General features: G+C 39.8%; 1 protein-coding gene across 1 annotated transcript in view; it reads left to right on the top strand.

The window, feature by feature from the left end:
• gjd1b (gap junction protein delta 1b) overlaps nucleotides 1–14,443 on the top strand; it is a 33,508-nt gene extending 19,065 nt beyond the window's left edge. Inside the window, exon 3 of the mRNA XM_077566590.1 lies at nucleotides 7,237–14,443. Within this exon, the coding sequence (XP_077422716.1) occupies nucleotides 7,237–8,086 (850 nt within the window). The 3' untranslated portion in view covers nucleotides 8,087–14,443. The remainder of the gene's footprint in view (nucleotides 1–7,236) is intronic.
• The last annotated feature ends 5,077 nt before the right edge of the window (nucleotides 14,444–19,520 follow it).

Raw genomic sequence — 19,520 nt, 5'->3', positions numbered from 1 at the left:
AAGGTCGTCAACGGTCTGTCGTTTTGAGGCGCATGTCAACTGCGTGCCCTCACGCGCTGGGAAGGATTATCTCCGCCCTGTGAATCCACATCTGTGCCACACAAGACTGGCAAAACCACTGTGATTGGTAGATTTCCATTCACCCTACTAAATTCAATCCAACTCCAATCTGGCAAAGTCTCAGGTTCAGTGGCCAGGGCCTTTCCCTGGATTAACGCTTAAAAGGGAAGTCAACCCCAAATTTTTCTTTACAACAATACTGTATGTTTTATGCAGCCCCATTAAGATATACATGGTATTTGGATTATTAATATTGCGTTTGTGGAATATGAATAAAACAGCTAAATCCACCTGCTTTTATCCATCTTGGGGGCCGGCCATTTTGGCACTTTCTTCAACTGAAAATGACATGCCCGGGGCTCAGGTAATGACCATGGTCAAACCAAACAAATTGTGCTCCAAATATGATAGAGCATCATGATTCGTGCACTTTAAAGAAAAAAAAAAGATCATGCGTTTCCCGTCCAACTACAGACTTCCTCCAGAGAGAAAAAAAGAGAATTGTTGAACCAATTTAAGATTACAAATTGAATTGTTGACCAATTTGAAAAAAAAATCACCTAAATTGGTAACATACGATTGAATTAAGTTAATTCAAAGTGAATATATTAAGTTTAATTAATTGAGTTCATTAAATTTAATATAGTCACTTGAATTAAATGAATCCAAAATCAATCCAAAGTGAATATATTAAGTTTAATGAACTCATAATTACTTAAACTTAATATAATCACTTTAGATTAACTTAATTCAATTATATGTTACCAATTAAAGTGATTTTTTTTTTAATTGTCAACAATTCAAATTGTAATCTTAAATTGGTAACACACGAGTACATTTTTAAACATATAAACTATTTTCTTTCTTCCTATTCTTTTCTTTTTTTACTTAAATTTATGTTTTAGACTTGTAATGTGTTTACTTTGTGTGTATATGTTCAGTAAAACCATAAATCCAACTAAACCAAACCAAAACTTGAAGTGAATTTAATCTGAAAGATGTGGTGTGCATTTGTATTCAGCCCTGTGTACGTGATGCCCCAAAATGCAATCCAGTGCAATCAATTGCCTTTCAGATGTCATCTAATTTTGTGTGCAATTTACCTTCAGTATAAATACACCTGTTCTGTGTTCACAGTAGTGAACCACAGCATCATGAAGACCAAGGAACTCACCTGGCGGGTCAAAGATAAAGTTGTGGCTAAGTTTAAAGCATATCTTAAAGTAGTAAATATGTCACAGGCTAATTCTAGAAGAAAACCTGTTGGAGGCTGGAAAAGACAAAGACGGAGATTTTTCGTACAGCGTTTGTGGCAAGACAAAAAATGAAAATTGCTCTTCACTAACGTTCTCCATAAAATCTAGCAAATCTTTTTTTGCCAAGAAAAATGAGCAAAAATGTCAGTGTCTTAATGTGCAAAACTGGTAGAGACATACCACAAGCGACTTACAGCTGTAATTGCAGAGAAATGCGTCTGTACAAAGTATTGACGCAGAGCAAAATGTGAAAAAGTTCAAGGCAGGCATATTGTTTGTGACTAGCTTTTGACACTTGGGGCTTTTTTTCCCATGACTGGCTCAAGTCCGGCGCAGCGAGCAGCGTCAATCTGCGTAAAGACAAGCTATCCTGGGTGTTGGTAATTTCGCAATTTTTTTATAATTTTTTTCTTAATTGATTTGTTGGATTTTTAAAAAAAAAAAAAAAAAAAAAAGGAGAGCAATGATGATGTCAAATCGAATGAACAATACTGAGCTCTCCTGTAAAAAAAAAAAAAAGAAAAAAAAAAGGTAATTTCGCACCCACAAATTGGCATATTTAAAAAATGGCCTATTTGTGCCATTGTGGGTGTGAAAACAGCCATCTTTATTCGCCTCCGATTGGCTTTAAATTAGCAATGACAGTCTTTCATGGAGGCATCTCTGTGTGGAAAATGGCGCAATGATCCATGTGTGACCGGAGCATTGTCACTGCTCTGGGTCGATGAGCAGACAACGTTAAGTGGTTTCCCTCACAGAATGAGATGGTGATAACCGCTGGCGACTTAAATGTGCGTGATGCTCATAATGACAGCATGGTGTTACACTAGTGTGTTTTCTTCTACATATAGTATTTTGCATTTAGACAAAAATAAAATCCACACACTGCCGGAAAATTTGCTTTGATATATGACCGTCTTGTGACTTGTATGCGCACAAAAGCCATAAATCCATGATTAATGTAATGAGGTCAGGTTTGATGGGCTATTTAATGCTGTGCACTTTCAGTCACATGGAGCAATGGGAGCCATTCATCATGTTGTTATTCATGAGATTCTCATTAAAATAAATGATGGTGATTAGGAGAGATGATCTTATATGGAAGTGGACCCAAACTTCAAGGCAACGCTCAATCAGCAGAAATATCCTTGTCTGCATGCAGTCTGTAGAGTGAGACAGCCAACAGTCACACACAAGCAGTGATACGCAAAAGGCTTGCTGTTTCCTTAGCCTTACATCTGAAAAATAAATGTAGGCTGAACGGAAAAGAATGTTGTTTGCTGGAGAGGAACCCGAGCAGTAATGTAGGACTGTAACAAATTTAGCAGAGCGTGTCTACTGGCTTGTGTTAACATCAAGGAAGCACACACCTAAAGCTGTGCCAAGTCAGCATTGGATGAACATGTTTAGAATGACAACCACTACCTTGCATTGAGATTCGGTTCTACCATTATTACATATAATACATTCATATAATATAACATTGCACAGGGTCAGCTTACCAATTTGGCAACGCAGGCCGATGCTAAGGGCGCCATGGAGTCTTGGGGGTGCCAAACTCAGGTGAAAATTCACCTTCAGTATAATTATATCCAAACTACGGAATATTACAATAAAAACATTAATTAATATGTAACATTAAATTTTGTGACATTATCTTATAATTTAAAGGCAATATTGCAAATTCAGCTTCACTTAAGTGTATGTAAATCGTTGTTGGAGGCGGGCGCCACATTGGCTACGCAGCATTGCATACAGTACAGTATGTGTAAAAATATAACGTATGCCAATGTAAACCTCACAAACTGTACTAGCCTCATGTTTATCTAACCCATTTTACAATATTCATTGCACTCCCACTTTGTTGTGTTCTGTTTACATTTGGCACTATTAAACATAATACATATTCACAGCTGCGCTAGAAACAAAACAAAAGAAAGCAGAAGTGAGTCATAGGATTGCCCTTGCATGGACATTTTGTGGCATTTTTTTACCCTGCTGATGAATCGAATTTTTGTGCCCTGGTCCTCGTCAGGATGAACAGTAGCCAAGAAGTGACAGTGTGTCTCTCTCCATCATGCACTTGCTGTCTTCCATTTGCTTTACCCCTGTGACTTCGCTCTTCTACGCTCTTCCAGATGAAGAGGACCCACAAAGCCTCCATAGTTACCTCCCCTGATTGCTTGACCTTTATTCTGAGTTTTTTCCCCCTCCATTCATATGCATGGAACATTTCTTTCGGAGCTACTTTATGTTTAAACTGATTTGACAAAGCGGTTGTAGAGTAGGTCACAAGTCAGTCAAGATCTTCTTTGTTGACTATTGTCCAGTGTCTTCCTTTGCAAAGTCACTGTAGTTAACACACTTTGTCAAATGGTGCATTTGCCTACTAGAAATTACAATGCTAGGACTTGTGTATGCATGTTTTTTTTGTTTTTGTTTTTCCAGCAGAGAAAATAAATATACAATCAACCGTGGCGTGTTGATAGGGTTGGCTCTCCCATATTGCAGCGTTATTTTTCCTGTGCCAGAATTCATGTGAATTGAATTGTCAGCGTTCACGGATTACACTTAGTCCTCCCCCACAGAAAAATATAAATGTATGATTTTCTTTTCAATTTTTTATAAAGTAATTAGTAAAGATGGAGCCATATCAGGAAAATAAATATACATGTCCAAAACAATGTAGTACATATGCCAAGCCTCAAAATAGTGCTGCCTCAGAAAACTGAGAAGACACTGCATGTACCCGGGTAAAAAAAAAGAAAAAAAGACTATTATTTTAAGAGGGTGAGCCCTGCGATCGACTGGGGACCAGTTCAGGGTGTTCAACACATTTTGCCAAAACTAGCTACCAGCTCGCATGCAACCCTAATTTGGAAAAGCTGTATAGAAAATGGATGGATGGACGTTGCTCATCAAGTAGTTACTAATTAGAGGTTAAATAAAAGTAAATTTCAGTCATGTACTATTTCAGTATTATGGCTAGTACAGGGGTAGGCAAGTTCGGTCCTAGAGAGGTGCAGTCCTGCATGTTTTTGATGTCTCTCTCCTCGAATCACATCTGAGAGGTACCTGCAGAACCTAATTATGAGCTGATGATTTGAAACACCTGGGTTGCAGGCAGGAGACACCGAAAACATGCAGGACTGCGGCTCTCTAGGACCGAACTTGCCTACCCCTGGGCTAGTATAAGGAAAAATGTGTTTCATTGTTTGAAAGCCATTGATTTGTAAGTCAAAAAGACTCAAGGGCATTCATTTATTTTCATAGAACACAACTATCATAATGCAGTAAGGAGTGTAGAAAAGACACAGAAAAAAATATATGATCCGTGTTTCTTGTTATGCATATGTCAGAATTCTCATTCATCCTGATTAATTCATTGAATCAATCTCAACTGGACTGCTTTGTTTGTCTAAGGCTACGTTCACACTGCAGGGTGTTCAATTCAGATTTTTTGTTAAATCCAATCTTTTTACGTACCGTATGCGTAAATGCGACATTTAATGTGAACGCGCCCGTGATGCATCTCGCATGCGCAAAGAGCACACATTGAGGGACGTACACCCAAAACAACGTCACGTTGCAGTTCACGGAAGTAACCCGAATTTCTACTATCGCCACACATGTCAACTTTATGCTTCATGTTTCAATTGTGATTAAATTAAAGACAAATGAAAATGTAACACTGTTACTCAAAACAGCTTTGTATATATTCACAGACAGGTCAGTAGTCTCCCTTCCAAGCGCTCTCTCCCGCCCGCGCTGAGGTATTTTAGGCTTTTTTTTTTTCTAAGGAGAGCTCAGTATTGTTCATTCGATTTGACATCATCATTGCTCTCCTTTTTAAAAAAAATAAATTAATTAAAAAATATATATATTTTTTTGTTTTTTTTTAATTTTTAAAATATATATACATATATATATATATATATACACACACATGTATATATATATATATATATATATATATTTATTTTTTATTTTTGTATGTGGGTGAGTATGTGTATGTGCGTGTGTGTGTGCGTGCGTGCGTGCGTGCGTGCGTGTGTGTATTCATCAGTTCACCTAAAGCCCATTAAAAAAAAATCCCATACTAATAATATAATATAATAATGAATTGCCAAATGCAGAAACATCAATGTAAGTTATCACGATGTGGTGGCTCTCGCTAACAGACAGAATTAAGTAACCAGAATTAGGTTAAAAAATTCTATATACGTAGACCATGTTTCTATAAATTTTGATACTTGGTTTTTATTTGAGGCAGATATTTTTTCCATTAAAATGTGATTTATGAGGAGGTTAGACCATTGGTCGATATTCAGAGTTTGTTTATTTTTCCAGTTAACAAGAATTGTTTTTTTTGCGATAGTAAGGGCTACAAGTGTAGATTGAAATTGTTTGTGTGGTAAGTCAGTTGTTGTTAGGTCACCTAGCAAACAAAAGTTTGGAGATAAAGGTATCCTACAGTCCAAGATAGCGGAAAGTTTTTCATAAAGCATGAACATAAGTGTCTGTAGTGTTTTGTAAACATTGGAGACAAATGTCGGAGTCTGAGAGTCCCATTTTCTTCATCATATATTGAGTAATGTATGTTCTGTGAATAATTTTATATTGGATAAGTTGTAAATTTGTGTGTTTTGTCATTTTAAATGCGTTTTCACAAACTTGAATCCAAAAGTCAGATTCCGGTGCTACTATTTTAGGCTTTTGATGACGAATGAATCGGATGCGTGCGGATGAGCGTTCACAGTGCAGACGCATCGCATACATATCCGATTTATATCCACATACGAAAGAGGCCCAGGTCGGGTGTGAAAAAATCGGAATTGTACCGTTCACACTGCACGAAAAAAGTAGTAGCTGTAGTGTGAACGCTGCCTTAAAAGATGTTTCACCTCTTATCCGTTTCTTGTTTTATATTTCGGACCCACACAGCTTGTTGCAGTCTTTTGTAGCCAACTTACTCTTCGAGTTGCACTCGGTTGCTGTTTACTGCAGTGGTAAGAGCACAAGTAATAGTACAGGGAGTCCTCGGGTTACGTCCTCTGCGACCTACGTAGTTTTGACTTTAAGGCGCCTTGTCCGTGCCACCTTCTTTTCCGCTAAATTCCCACAGTAATTACACCATTTTAAAATGATTTAAAGTTGTGTTGTTGTTACTTCCAGCAACGGGCGTCCATCGAGCAGGTCTGCTCGCCATCAAGCGTGTCACATTTCCGTGTTTAAGCACAAAATATTGGTTCCGGCTCTTCAAGGTCGCGCAAATGTTTTTTTTTTTTTTTAATTACTGTACAAAGTACTTTGATGTAAATATCGACGTTAATGATCAAATCCGTCAAAAGCCGAAATAAAAAAAAATAAAAAAAGAGAGAGCGCAATGATGATGACATGTCAAATCGGTAAAATTACCAAATGAACAATACTGAGCTCTCCAGAAAAAGAAAAAAAAAAAAGTCGACATTCCGGTTACATTGATAGCGTAAGAACGGAACTCAGCTGTAACTCAAGGACTGCCTTACTTAGTGTATTGATGTCACATTCAGCGATTTGTAAACTCTGGCACATTTTTTCAAAAGTTTATTTTGGTTCCGGGTTCACATAATGTGTGGGCTGAAATGCTAAGGGGGGGGGGGGGGCGGTGACCCACACATTTCGCTTACATGTGAATGTATAGGAGAGGGATTGCCCAACATAGGAAAGGAACACCCTGTTCTGCATTCCATCAAACGGCCATAAACATTACTATTGATGTTTTTCGTCAATGAATGTGAAATAATGATCCGGCAGTGGAATTTTGAAATTCATTTCCAGCGCTTTTCCATTTTCCTACGATCCAGATGGTTGATTGTGCATGAAAGGAAAGGAAGTCATTGATTTTCCTAATTTCTCTGTTTTTGTTTTTCTTGTCTAGGATCCTGCTGACGGTGGTTGTGATTTTTCGCATCCTGATCGTGGCTATCGTCGGCGAGACAGTGTATGAGGACGAGCAGACCATGTTCATCTGTAACACCCTGCAGCCGGGCTGCAACCAGGCGTGCTATGACAAGGCCTTTCCAATTTCCCACATCCGCTACTGGGTATTCCAGATCATACTGGTGTGCACGCCAAGTCTCTGCTTCATTACTTACTCGGTCCACCAGTCGGCCAAACAGCGGGACCGACGCTACTCTTTTCTCTATCCCATAATGGAGCGGGACTATGGGGGAAGGGATGGGGCACGAAAGCTCCGCAACATTAACGGAATTTTAGTCCAGCACGGAGGCGACGGCGGCGGCGGGAAGGAAGAACCTGACTGCTTGGAAGTAAAGGAGATCCCCAATGCCCCGCGAGGCCTCACGCACGGGAAGAGCTCCAAAGTACGGCGACAAGAAGGGATCTCACGTTTTTACATCATTCAAGTGGTGTTCCGAAACGCACTGGAGATTGGATTTCTGGCCGGCCAGTACTTCCTCTATGGCTTTAGCGTGCCTGGGATTTTCGAATGTGACCGCTACCCATGTCTGAAGGAGGTGGAGTGCTATGTGTCGAGGCCCACGGAAAAAACAGTTTTCCTGGTCTTCATGTTCGCGGTGAGCGGCATTTGCGTGGTGCTCAACCTGGCCGAGCTCAACCATCTGGGTTGGCGCAAGATTAAAGCGGCCATCAGGGGCGTCCAGGCCCGCAGGAAATCCATTTGTGAGATCAGGAAGAAAGACATGGCGCATCTGTCCCAACCGCCCAACCTGGGGCGCACACAGTCCAGTGAGTCAGCCTACGTCTGATGATGAAGAGCAGAGGAAGAAGAGTGGGGTGAATGTGCGAGTGTGAGAATGAAGTCATTAAGATTTGAGTGCAGGGGTCAAACCAGATATCTTATTACTCTCTGTGATGATGGAATGACAACCAAGCGTCCATCTTGGTAACTTAGAGAGTTGAGTCAGAAATCTAAGACTCAAAAGACATTTTAATCTCATTTTCGAGAGATATTCTAACTGCCATTTTTTACGACAAGCTCCTCAACCCGCTCTTAACAGGGAGAGACAAATCCTCGCAGGGCTGGACAGGGAACAAGCAAATGGGGCTGTTTTGTGTTATTTGGGGATAGGGGGCGGTGGGGAGGGGGGGTTTTGATGGCAGTCTTCTGACGCATCCCATGGTGCTTTTCTGGACTATGTCAGCTTCACTGAAAAAAGGGATGGGACAGGGAGGATAAGCGGCAACAGCACAAAAAGAAGGAACGGAAGACCTGTCAGAGGCACGACGGGAGAGAGGAGGCGAGTTTGTGAGTGTGAGAGACTAGGAGGGGGACATGACGCTCTGGCAAAACATGTGAAAGGGGGGAAGCGAGGGAGCGCGGCTCCGTCGCTTCCTCCTGCGGCTGAGAGTGAAGCCAAGCGAGAAGGAGCTGCTTCTGATCATCGTCACCAAGCCAAAGCCAAGAGAAGAAGAATGATGGTGTTTATGTTTTGTCTCTTGGCAAAATATTATTTTAACACAAACACAGCTAGTACCATGAACACATTTTTTTCGCTCCTCTTCCCTATCTCTCGCTCGCTCTTACACCAGAGTTGGCAGCTAAGTGGAGCCCAGGGGGGCTTCGGATGACAGTAATGACCCTCGCCGCTCTCCTTCTACGTCGATGTTGGAGAAGAACTAATGAACACATGGACTTGGTGTGTAAACGTTTGTCTCTCCCAAAGCACAAACCAAACGTTCCTCTCAGCAGCATTCCAGGGTGCTGAAGGTCGAGGGAGATCCCGAACAGAAGGAGAGCCGAGGACTTGAAATCTATGAAAAAGATCACAATGTGTTATCATTTTCTTTTTAGAACGCAATGGTGCCATCATTGAGAGACCGATTTTATCGTTGAAAAGATGAATAGAATATGAGTGATATTTATCCATTTAGAGTATATCAGATAGATTTATTTATCTCTATTGGTGGGGCGTTTGTGAAATCATCTTTCTTTTTCTAACTGTAAGAACTGTCTTTTTTTCTTTTTTATTTTTATTAATTTTTGTCCATGTTTCACTGATGAAACTGTTTAGCAGCATGGAGGGGAATTGTTATGACCGTTGTTTGTCCATGTTTTTGAGGTTGTGCACCTGATTTTGATTTCTTTTTTAACCTTACTCATTTGCATTTGAAATGCAACCGTCAAATCTATCATGTTTGTTTTTCCACTGATTTGCTTTTTCAAAATCAGCTGCACACCTTCAAGCAACTAAGGCCTGGGAGCCATGTGAAAAAGGCATGTTTACATGATGCAATCTTATTGAATGATCAAGCTGTGTAACCCAATGACGTATAGATCGTAATGAGAGTTTTTATTGTGCATTGATCTCCTGAGTGGATTTCAGCATGCGTGCTATGTAAGAGACTAGTAAAAGAGCGCTGTGAAAGTATTTGAAAAAAAATGAAAATGTTGCACCCTGATTTATGAAGACAAGTGGGAGAGTGGTAGACTGAAGGAATTTTGGTTGGGAATTACTGTATATGGGGCAGCTGCCACACAGTCGAGAGGTTCTGGATTCAAAATCTAGACTCAGGCTTCCTGTGCAAGTGTGTTACAACCGGTTGCGCCGGCTTCCTTCCACAATCCAAAAAACTTGCATTATAGGTGAACTGAAAACCATAAACAACCCACAGGTGTGAATGTGAGTGTGAATGGTTGTTTGACTAAAAGGTAAAGTTCAGTGTTAACCTTGAAAATGTCATTCTACTATATTACGGTACAGTTCTGGAAAGACACAAAATGGTCTTGGGTACTTTTGACCTCTTCATCTGTAGGCTTCAACAGGTGGTGCAAATGATGACATAATTATTATTATTATTATTATTTTTTAATATATGCTGGTGGAGAGATTAAGAAACCTCACCACCGTGGTGATCTCAGTTGTAAACAGAATGGAGAAAAAAATGCAAATGAGTAGCTGGTGCGAGGTTGCTTCAAAAATTGACTAGAACTTGGCACATAATGCTATTTCCTGGTGCTTGACAGAGGTTTTACGAATTAGGTGTGAGCCATACACACATGATTTTAAATGTCATGATTTTGATTACTTTCGGACACACAATGGATCAATAATTACTAAGCACAAAGCCACATACCAAATATTTGGGGGAAATGTGTTTCATGTTATTGCCGTTAAGCTAATAGTTAAGCTAATGTTGTATTTTATTTCCAATCAGGCACGTCTGAAACATTGGAAACTTTGATGTAATTTATTAGGATTTCTAATAACGTTTCTCATAGGAAATAACAGAAATCAAAGTATCCATCCAAAGACAAAACATCAAACATTTTGGTAGCAAGTGATGATGTGTATAGAGACATTGGAGTGCTGTTGCTTGAATGACTCTAAGTTCTGGTATCTATCCTTCTTCTCCACTAACATAGAATTTAATTTATAGGAGTAAAGTGTCTTTGCGTGTGATGATAAATGTGACTTTGTTAACCTACTACACCCTGGTGAGGCTGGTTCTTATTTTGGAATAAATGTTGCTAAAAAGCCAAAGACAAATCTAAAAACGCACAGTTTATTCTTTCATAATTGCTGATCGGAGAATCGCGTATTAGAGCGGGTCAAATGCCAAGGTTCTATGACAATTTAGAGGCGTAGCCTACAGCCTTCCACCGTACTTCCATTAAATTTGAAGAGGGCTCTGCTGCAAGACTGTAAAGTCCAAACCTCACAAAATGATTTGGCCAGTTAAATGACTACACTGAATTGGAGCCAAAAGTGATCCATGATTTTGTAGTGGTGGGCCAGCATTACCTCTGCAGACTGAATCGCTTTATTACTGCCTTTTGCTTCTATTTTCATATTGAAACGTGAAATGCAAACAATGTGCACATTATTTAGTTTCCTCTTGAATTAATTCCGTTAAAATGGTACAGCCACACAACGGCTAAATGTCCATTCTTGTACTTCTGTTAGCTACCAACAATAGTTTTCCTTAATCCAGTGGAACACAAAAGTTATATGTCCTTTGTGAAAACAACAAATGATGAAGTCAACACCCATCGTCCAACCTTCATTAAAATCAAAACGGCACGCTTAGCGCTATTAGAAGGTTAAATCTGTGTCTCAACGTAACATGACGTCCTCATGTCAACAAGCACAAGCTCCTGTCTGTCTTGGAGCAACAAGAACAAAGGATGAAGCTGACAAAATCCCCATAAAATCTCTGTTCTCCACTCACTCCCACGGTCATAATCTCTCTGATTCTTCCAGGTGATTATCCCCAGATTTAGACTCTTCCAAGCATCTTGGATGCTCCTCATTTGAGATTGATGTGTTCCACTGAATGCGCCGGGCAGATACAGTGACACGACACTCCAGAATGCCTAATAATAGAGTTTGAGTCTTGGCTCGCTCCTCAGTTAGAGCGCGCACTTGTAGAAAAAGGCTTATCGCTGACCTTGAGCCTTAACGCCAAGCCAATGTTCTGTACTATCTGCAGCTCCTTCTGCAGTCAATGCCCCGAACTGCTCTCATCTCCACAACACAGGTCATTGTTGGGGTTGGACTTATTTTTTTAGAAGATGGTGGACACACACGTGCGTCAGCTGACTAAGATTCCGCCATACAGGAAAATGTGTGCTTTTTCAAGCCCTCATTTATCTGGCAGCTAGATGACTGCAACACAACAGTCTGTGGTCCACCACTACCCAAAGCAGGAAAATTTCTTCCAACATTCCACTACTCTCCACAGTCTACTTTTCTATTTGTCATTGTGAAATTATGCAACTTGATTGCTTCTCATTTGATGGTCTTTTCTCAACGTGTGGGTTCATTTTGTTGTCTGTTGCTCTTTTTGTGCAGTAACGTCAAAAAAGGAAAGTTTTTGTATGTAAGAGATCAAAAGATACAAATATTAAAAAGAGTAGAGAGCCTAAAAGACTAGAAGAAAATGTTATATTGCCTCCCTTGCCAAAGTGATATGCAAAATTTGATTTGTTTCCTCTCTTTTTTTAACTGCATGTGTTATGAATAGATTAAGCATGTTTCTGTTTTCTTCCACAATAACTTTTAAATATATTTTTTTTTAGCAAGCCGTTGTGTCTCAATGCCAAGTGTGTATATAAATGACCAAGGTGTTCAGACAGTACAGACACATTACCAACTCAGTGATTGTAGTTCAACAGACACACAAAAGATTTGGATAACCCCAACACAGTCAACCTTTTACTTAGGATACCTTTTAATATATTGTAGAAGAGGTTCGGCTTTACGAGCCAATAAGTTCAGCAAAACACAGGGTATATACAGGACTATGGGTAGGCAAACTAGACCACAACCACAACTTCGGCAAAGTGCCCGCTTTTTCAGCGAGTGCAGGTTGCAGGTTTTCGTCAACCGAACCAGGTTAGGCTTCGTGTCATAAATAAAGCACTTTGCCGAAAAGGTGGGCACTTCCGTCATTGACGGATGCCTACATGATGAGAACATTCCAGGGTTCAGATCCCAGCACAATGATTAATTAATATACAATTAATTAATTTGAATTAGTTAAAAACAGGTAAATTTTCACTCAGATCATATTGCAATATCATTGTTTTTAAATCCAACAGACTCAGGAAATAAAGTAGTTGTGCTCTTTTGAAAGAAAAATCATTTTTCTAGAAATAAATAAAATTTGCCATCTTATACTTGGAAGTCTAGTTTAAAAAAAAGCAGATTGATTATTTATGGTCTACTGGTGCTACTGCGGTTAGACGTCAGAAAAATACAAACATCATACAATCATTTGTTTTCCTCTTTACAAGTGCAAAGCAGGTGTCCTTAAAATCAAGTTATTTTGTCTTGACTGTTACAAATGACTAACAACACAAAATGTCATCAGTTTCAATCAGATTCCTCAGGAAATCAGCATGTGTTAACACAGAGGTGCACTGTTACTCAAGTTATTCTTCATACCACTGCCAAAAGAACCTTAAAGCCGTGTTTCCACCAAGCAGTTCAGATTTTTTTTCCTATTATCAAAAATTTGAGTACATATCACACCACTTTTTTTTTACACTTACAGTATTAAAGGTGTGGAGCTGTGGGTTATATCCCTAACATTACATTTTTTGGGGCCTAATCAACTGCCACATTCCAAGAACAATGGACACAAAAAGCAAGATGTCCTCAATTGTACTCCGTTGTGTATGTTGAATGCAGTTAGCAGGTTAGAGTTTTCACACTGTTGTTATCTATCTCCTTCTACTTCTAACTAACTGCACTGGTTGGTGGAAAGGTTGCTTTAGATGAATTTAGGATTTCCATAGCCAGTCTTAAGGATTATCAGCCCTTGAGCCCTGCTAGTCCATCCAAGGGCTTTTGACTTTGATACAAACTTAATAAAGCCATAGTTTAAGAAAAATATATATTTCACTTTGGAGACTAATCACCTTCATATAGAGTATAAAAATAAATATCTTATTTAAAATTGTATTACCAGAAGGGAGAAAAAAACAATTTAAAGCACTGTAGGCCTACTTGAGTTTCAACTGCAGGGCAGATTAGATCTATTTCAGCTTTCACTGATCACTAGTCTATTAGAGTAACAATAGTGATTACTTGATCTAATTACAGTGAGTGGAAGATTCCAGCACGCCGGATTTGTTCGAGGACCCTGTGTCACACTCACTCAGGCTCATAACCTTGATTGTGACCTGCAGTCCTCTCAATTTCAGGATCTTCATTTGTACAATAAACAACTTCAAGTTGAGGAAATTAATTTGTTTACAATGCCCCATACTCCAAGTCCACCATTTTCTCACAACTATGCATGCATGTACACTATGGGAGTGGCTTGTCGTACATTGAGGGGTGTGAATAATTCACATTTAGCCAATATTTGGCATTTAACAGGTTATATTTAATAGGATATAATAAATGACAAAAACAAAAATAGCCCCTCAAATGTGAGCATTTGTGACAATTATGTGCGACTAGAGAATTGAAAAAGGTTCAACAACAACTATGATCATGAATCAAACATACAAAACAAGTTTTTTTGTGCTGTTTGTGAAAATCTCTTGAACTGCAGATTCTAAGGTGTACTGTACCTGAAAAACCTTAAAAGGTTTACTGTATATTTCTGACTGATGTTCTGTATGTAAAGACTGAATTAAACCTTGAATGTTACATCATGCCCGTTGCTGTGGCTGATTTATGACTCGGTGTCATTCAATCTAATGTGTGTATGCGTGTGAGTTTATATCACATCATGGGGACCATTTTCTCGATTTTTACTATCATTGTGGGCACCACGTGTCCTTGTGGGAACATTTTGGTGGTCCCCATGAGTCCAAACCTCTTTTTGAGGGTCAAAACTTGGTTTTAGAGTTTAGGTTTGAATTGGGTTTTGGTTAGGGTTAGGGTTAGGGTAAGGGTTAGGATAAGGCAGTCAGTTGTGATGGTTAAGGTTAGAGTAAGAGTCTAGGAAATGCATTATGTCAATGAGATGTCCCCACTAGAAATGTAAACCCAAATGTGCGCCTAAGCGTGTGTGGGTGTGTATGAGTATGTGGACATGCGTATATCTCTTGATGCAACCCTTGTATTGATGCTTATGAACCAGTGAGAATATTAAACTGAGTGAAGCAACATTCAGAGAGTTTGCGCATAATATTTCTAAACTGACTAGGTGACACTAAAGCCTTCCAGCAGGATTAGCTGCCTCACACCATGGGACTGATGAGACCCACAGGACATGTAGCCTATGTGTTTGATGTCCCTCCAATGTTGGTCATATTTATTTCACATACTACATCCATGTGAGCTCCTGAAATATTTACGTGCCCGTACTGTACGCATTCTATCACGTTAACTGTTCTATAGTGTGTTTGTGTGAGTGCCGAGTTCGACACCGACCCACCCTTCCCTGCAAGGTCACATGGTGGCTGTGCTGGACTGGGATTGAAGGCTCGTTGCCACGGCGATAAGCCAGACGGTAATATCTCTAAGCACAGGCAGGATTAATCTGCTGACAGATGGCTGGCTGCTCAGCGTCACTTCCTGAAAACGCACACATATACACACAAACACAGAAGTCACATTCAACATCACCATCACCATATATTTGACTATTACCATCACCTTCAGCCTCCACTCAAGCAACTTCCGCCAGTCGGCAGCCTGTTATCATTAGTGGTATCTATCACCGCTATCCCCTCACCCCCATTTCAAGCACCTTGGTCATGATTGAAAACCGTTATGGGGATCAATAAGATAATCAGCCCTTACTGTATTATAGTTCCTCTTTATAAGATCTGAACCTCATCCCTACAAACACAGTGGATGCTCTTTGAATACCCCTTAAGATGTGCAATTTGTAAATCAATCAACATTTTCTGGGAGAATATGTCAAATTTTTTTTTGTAGAGGTCAACCAACAGTTCGCCTTCAAAACATTTTTTTTTTTGTGTGTGTGTGGGGGGGGGGGTCATTTTTTTTATTTTTGGCACACTCATGCAAAAGGTCAAATGATGGAGGGCAGCGGTGCACATTTCTTCGTCAAAGTTGTTCAGTTTACAAAAAGTGAGACGGGAACAATGTACAGTGGAGTCGTAGTTTCTTTCTACATGAAGAGACTCACCTCCCAAGCCACATCTGCCGCGCATCATCAAAGGTAAGGGAAATAACTTTTTTCTCTTCAAGTTTTAAGTGGGTCCAATTATTAGAATGTTAAGAAGTTTGATGCATGAAGTGTATTTGTGTTTATGTTTTTCCCATGTTTTGCTTTGTTTTGCAAAGCTAGCCCTTTCGTTCCTCTCCATTGGTACCTTCCTTCATCTGTAGTTCTGCCCACCACCTTTTATCAGTGTCGTACCACGGATCTTTGTTCTTGAAACATGATTTTGTCATCCTTGATTTATGTTAGATTTGATCTGTGCCAATTTTTTGCCCTAAGGCCTGTGCTTCAGCCTTGTTGCTTTCAAAATTGCCTACTATTATAAATACAGCTATTTTTCAGAAACATTGGTGCACATGTAATATAGTTCACATTTCAATTCAATTTTTGTGTGAAGTTTTTTGTTTTCTGAAGGTGCTCTGGTTTCTTCCCACATTTTGAAAACATGCTGTAGACTTTAAATAGTCTGTATGTGGAATATGGGAACGTGTGTGTCTTGCCTGAAGTCAGCCAAGACAAGTTTTAGACCCCGCTTGTGCTGAAAAGCGGAAAAAGAAAATTGATGTAATGGTGCTTGCGAAGATAAGCAAAAGTATTGTTTTATATTTTTGACTCTTATCACTAACTGTTTCCTCTTATTGATTGTCAAATTAGTTAAGATTAAATCATCACTCTGACAACTGACAAAAAAATTTATTGACGGTGTCAATAAAAGCTGACCGCAATTGCTTTAAGGAGGTGAAACTTTTGACTAAGCCCTTACATGAATCTTATTCAATTGTGCTCTTTTTTCCTATGTGTAAAGTGACTGCACAATAGGTTTTGTATATACATTCACAAAAATGATTGTGCATGAGATTCATATAGACATAATAAATATATACTGTATTTTATTTATTTGCATGGCTCAACCTTTTGTTCACTATAACAACTAAAGATGCTGTTAAAAGCTGACCAATGATGGTGGACCACAAGTCAAAATATATTCTTTATGGTTACGTGCATAAATTATTCAGCACCAATTATTGATTTTCTTATTTGTTGCATTATGTGCAGAGCATTGCATGAAACAATGTAGTCCAAATATATGACATGTTAATTGTCTCTTGTGTGGCAGCATTGCAGCAATATTTATAACAATAATAGTGGAGTGAAACTAATTAATCCATGAGAGAGTCAGCGACAGTCAGCCTAGGCCAGCGTCTCCACAAACAGGCTAATGAGCAGAGAATTGAATATATACCGTGCAGCTCAGATCTCTATTTATTGTTTTGTTTTAATGGCGTAAATCAGTGTATTCATTAAACTCTTCTTTTTTTTTTTTTGCCCAGTTGCAGAGAGGACACACGTGGATGAATGGTGTACAGCAGAGAGAACACAGGTAACAATGTATTTAATTATATATATCTCGCCTCTTTGTAGATGATGTAAAATATTTGAAACAGCTCTCATTGTGCAATGATATGATGAAAATAATAATCATACTGTGGAAATCAATCTTAATTGAGCAACATAATTGTCAGAGTAAGATTGTGCAGGTGTTTCGGTGAGTATGTGTAAACTAAATATAAGATGGAAAAATAAAAACGTAACCACGAGCAAACTAAGCAATAGTACCCCCCCCCCCATTTTTTTTTTAAAATAAAATACAAAATCATTATCCAGTTCACATGCTTGTGCATGTTGTAGGAATTTAATATAGTGGTAACAACCAGAGGTGAGAGAATAATGAAGCACAAACAGCTTTCCACTGCATTATTTAAAAAAAAAAATCAAAGCATGTTTGGATGTTTGGTTGTGTTTGCCCATTTTTCTGTGTCTCAAGTGATCCGCTGGCTCTGAAAATGCTGCTGAACATGATGTGACAGGGCCGTGGGCAAAGCAAGGATGCAAGGAAGTCATTACCATATACATGAGCTAATATGTGACACTGCACGTGAGAGGAAGAAGAGAATCACTTAGGACTAAGTAAAAATAAAGAGCACACAAGTGGTGGATTGTTGGTAACGCTGTGCAGGAAGCCGAAGGAGTCAGGAAGTGGTAACAAGAGGAGAAAGGAAAGCTTGTGGACGATGAAGGCTGAGGATGGCCTTGAGTAATGTTTAGCAGGGTTGGGCTAAGATGCTAACGCTAAGGATGAAGCCACTGGCCAAGAAATGCAAAGGAGGAGGTGGTGGAAAATAAAGAAACATAAGAAAGGAGGTTCGCAACCATGGCAATAGAATGAAATTGGGGCAATATAATGAAGTGGTGTTTCTGCCTTACGATAGTCGTTTATAAAGAACTTCAGTGTTAGAACACTACTGGCTTTGTTCATGTTTGTTATCTAATTTTGCTGGTGTTTCGGGTGAGCTGGAGTTGACTATGGCCGCGAGATGGGGACACGTAGACATGAACTGTCATGGCTTGCGTGTGGCTGAGGACTCCAAAAGAACCGAAACCAACAAAGTAGCTACTTGGGGTTCTCAAAACACTAAATGAAAGTAGAAGTCAATAAAAAAGATTATTTACAATATCATGTATTATGTGCCCCCACTGGTCTAAACATGGCATTATGCTTAATATTAATATAATAAAATCCACCTGTCACGGTCCGGTCACGGAGCGGAGTTGAGTCCGTCGGCGTGTGGAGTAGAGGACCCAAAGTGCAGGGAGGCAGGAGAACCACGGCAGGAGTGCGGGTTAGACTGACATATTTTATTGTACAAAATCAAAATCAAAATGACAGAACGAACTCCGGGGGTGACCGTGACAAGCGGCACTTTGGATCCTCTACTCCACACGCCGACGGACTCAACTCCGCTCCGTGAGGGGACCGTGACAGAATGATCCCACGCCGACTGATCACCACCCGGGAATTAAATACACCCACACTAATTAGGGGACTAGTCACACCTGGGGCCAGGCACAAGTGGCTGAGAGCCCGGATTGGTTAACCCGCGGAAGGGCGGGAACCCACTCAGGGCCCTCAACCAAAGCCAGATCTTCCCAGACATGACACCACCTATTTTTATCCATCTCAGGAGGCGGACATTTTGTCACTTGCTATCGAATGAAAATGACATCACAGTTGCCCAGGACTCCGGTAACGACCAATCATGGCTCACATAATTTCTGAGTTTGGTCATGTGACATTCCATTGGTCGTTACCTGAGCCCTGAACAACTGTGATGACATTTTCAATGGGCAGCAAGTGGCAAAATGCCTGCCCCTGAGATAGAAAAAACTGGGTAGATCTTGCTGCTTCATTCATATTCCACAAACACAATATTCATCCAAATGCTTAGACTATAGTACAGGCGCATAGAACATATTATTGTTATATCTTTTTCAGTTGCCTTCCCCTTCCACAAAAGCAATAAATAACAGCTTCAAACTATTCGAAAACAAACACTAGGACTGTGATAGGGAACACTGGTCCTTGAAAGCCACTGTCCTGCATGTTTTCCATGTCTCCTTCTTCCCTCTTCGATGAACAGGACCGTAATCAGGCTGATCAGAGTCAGCTTGGAGGAGGGAAACATTGAAAACAGGCAGGCCAGTGGCCCTCGAGGACCAGGGTTCCGTACCCCTGCACTAGGAAGACAT

This window comes from Vanacampus margaritifer, chromosome 5, assembly GCF_051991255.1.
Source record: "Vanacampus margaritifer isolate UIUO_Vmar chromosome 5, RoL_Vmar_1.0, whole genome shotgun sequence".
NCBI classification, from domain to species: domain Eukaryota; kingdom Metazoa; phylum Chordata; class Actinopteri; order Syngnathiformes; family Syngnathidae; genus Vanacampus; species Vanacampus margaritifer.
This window is presented reverse-complemented; position numbering and strand designations above follow the sequence as displayed.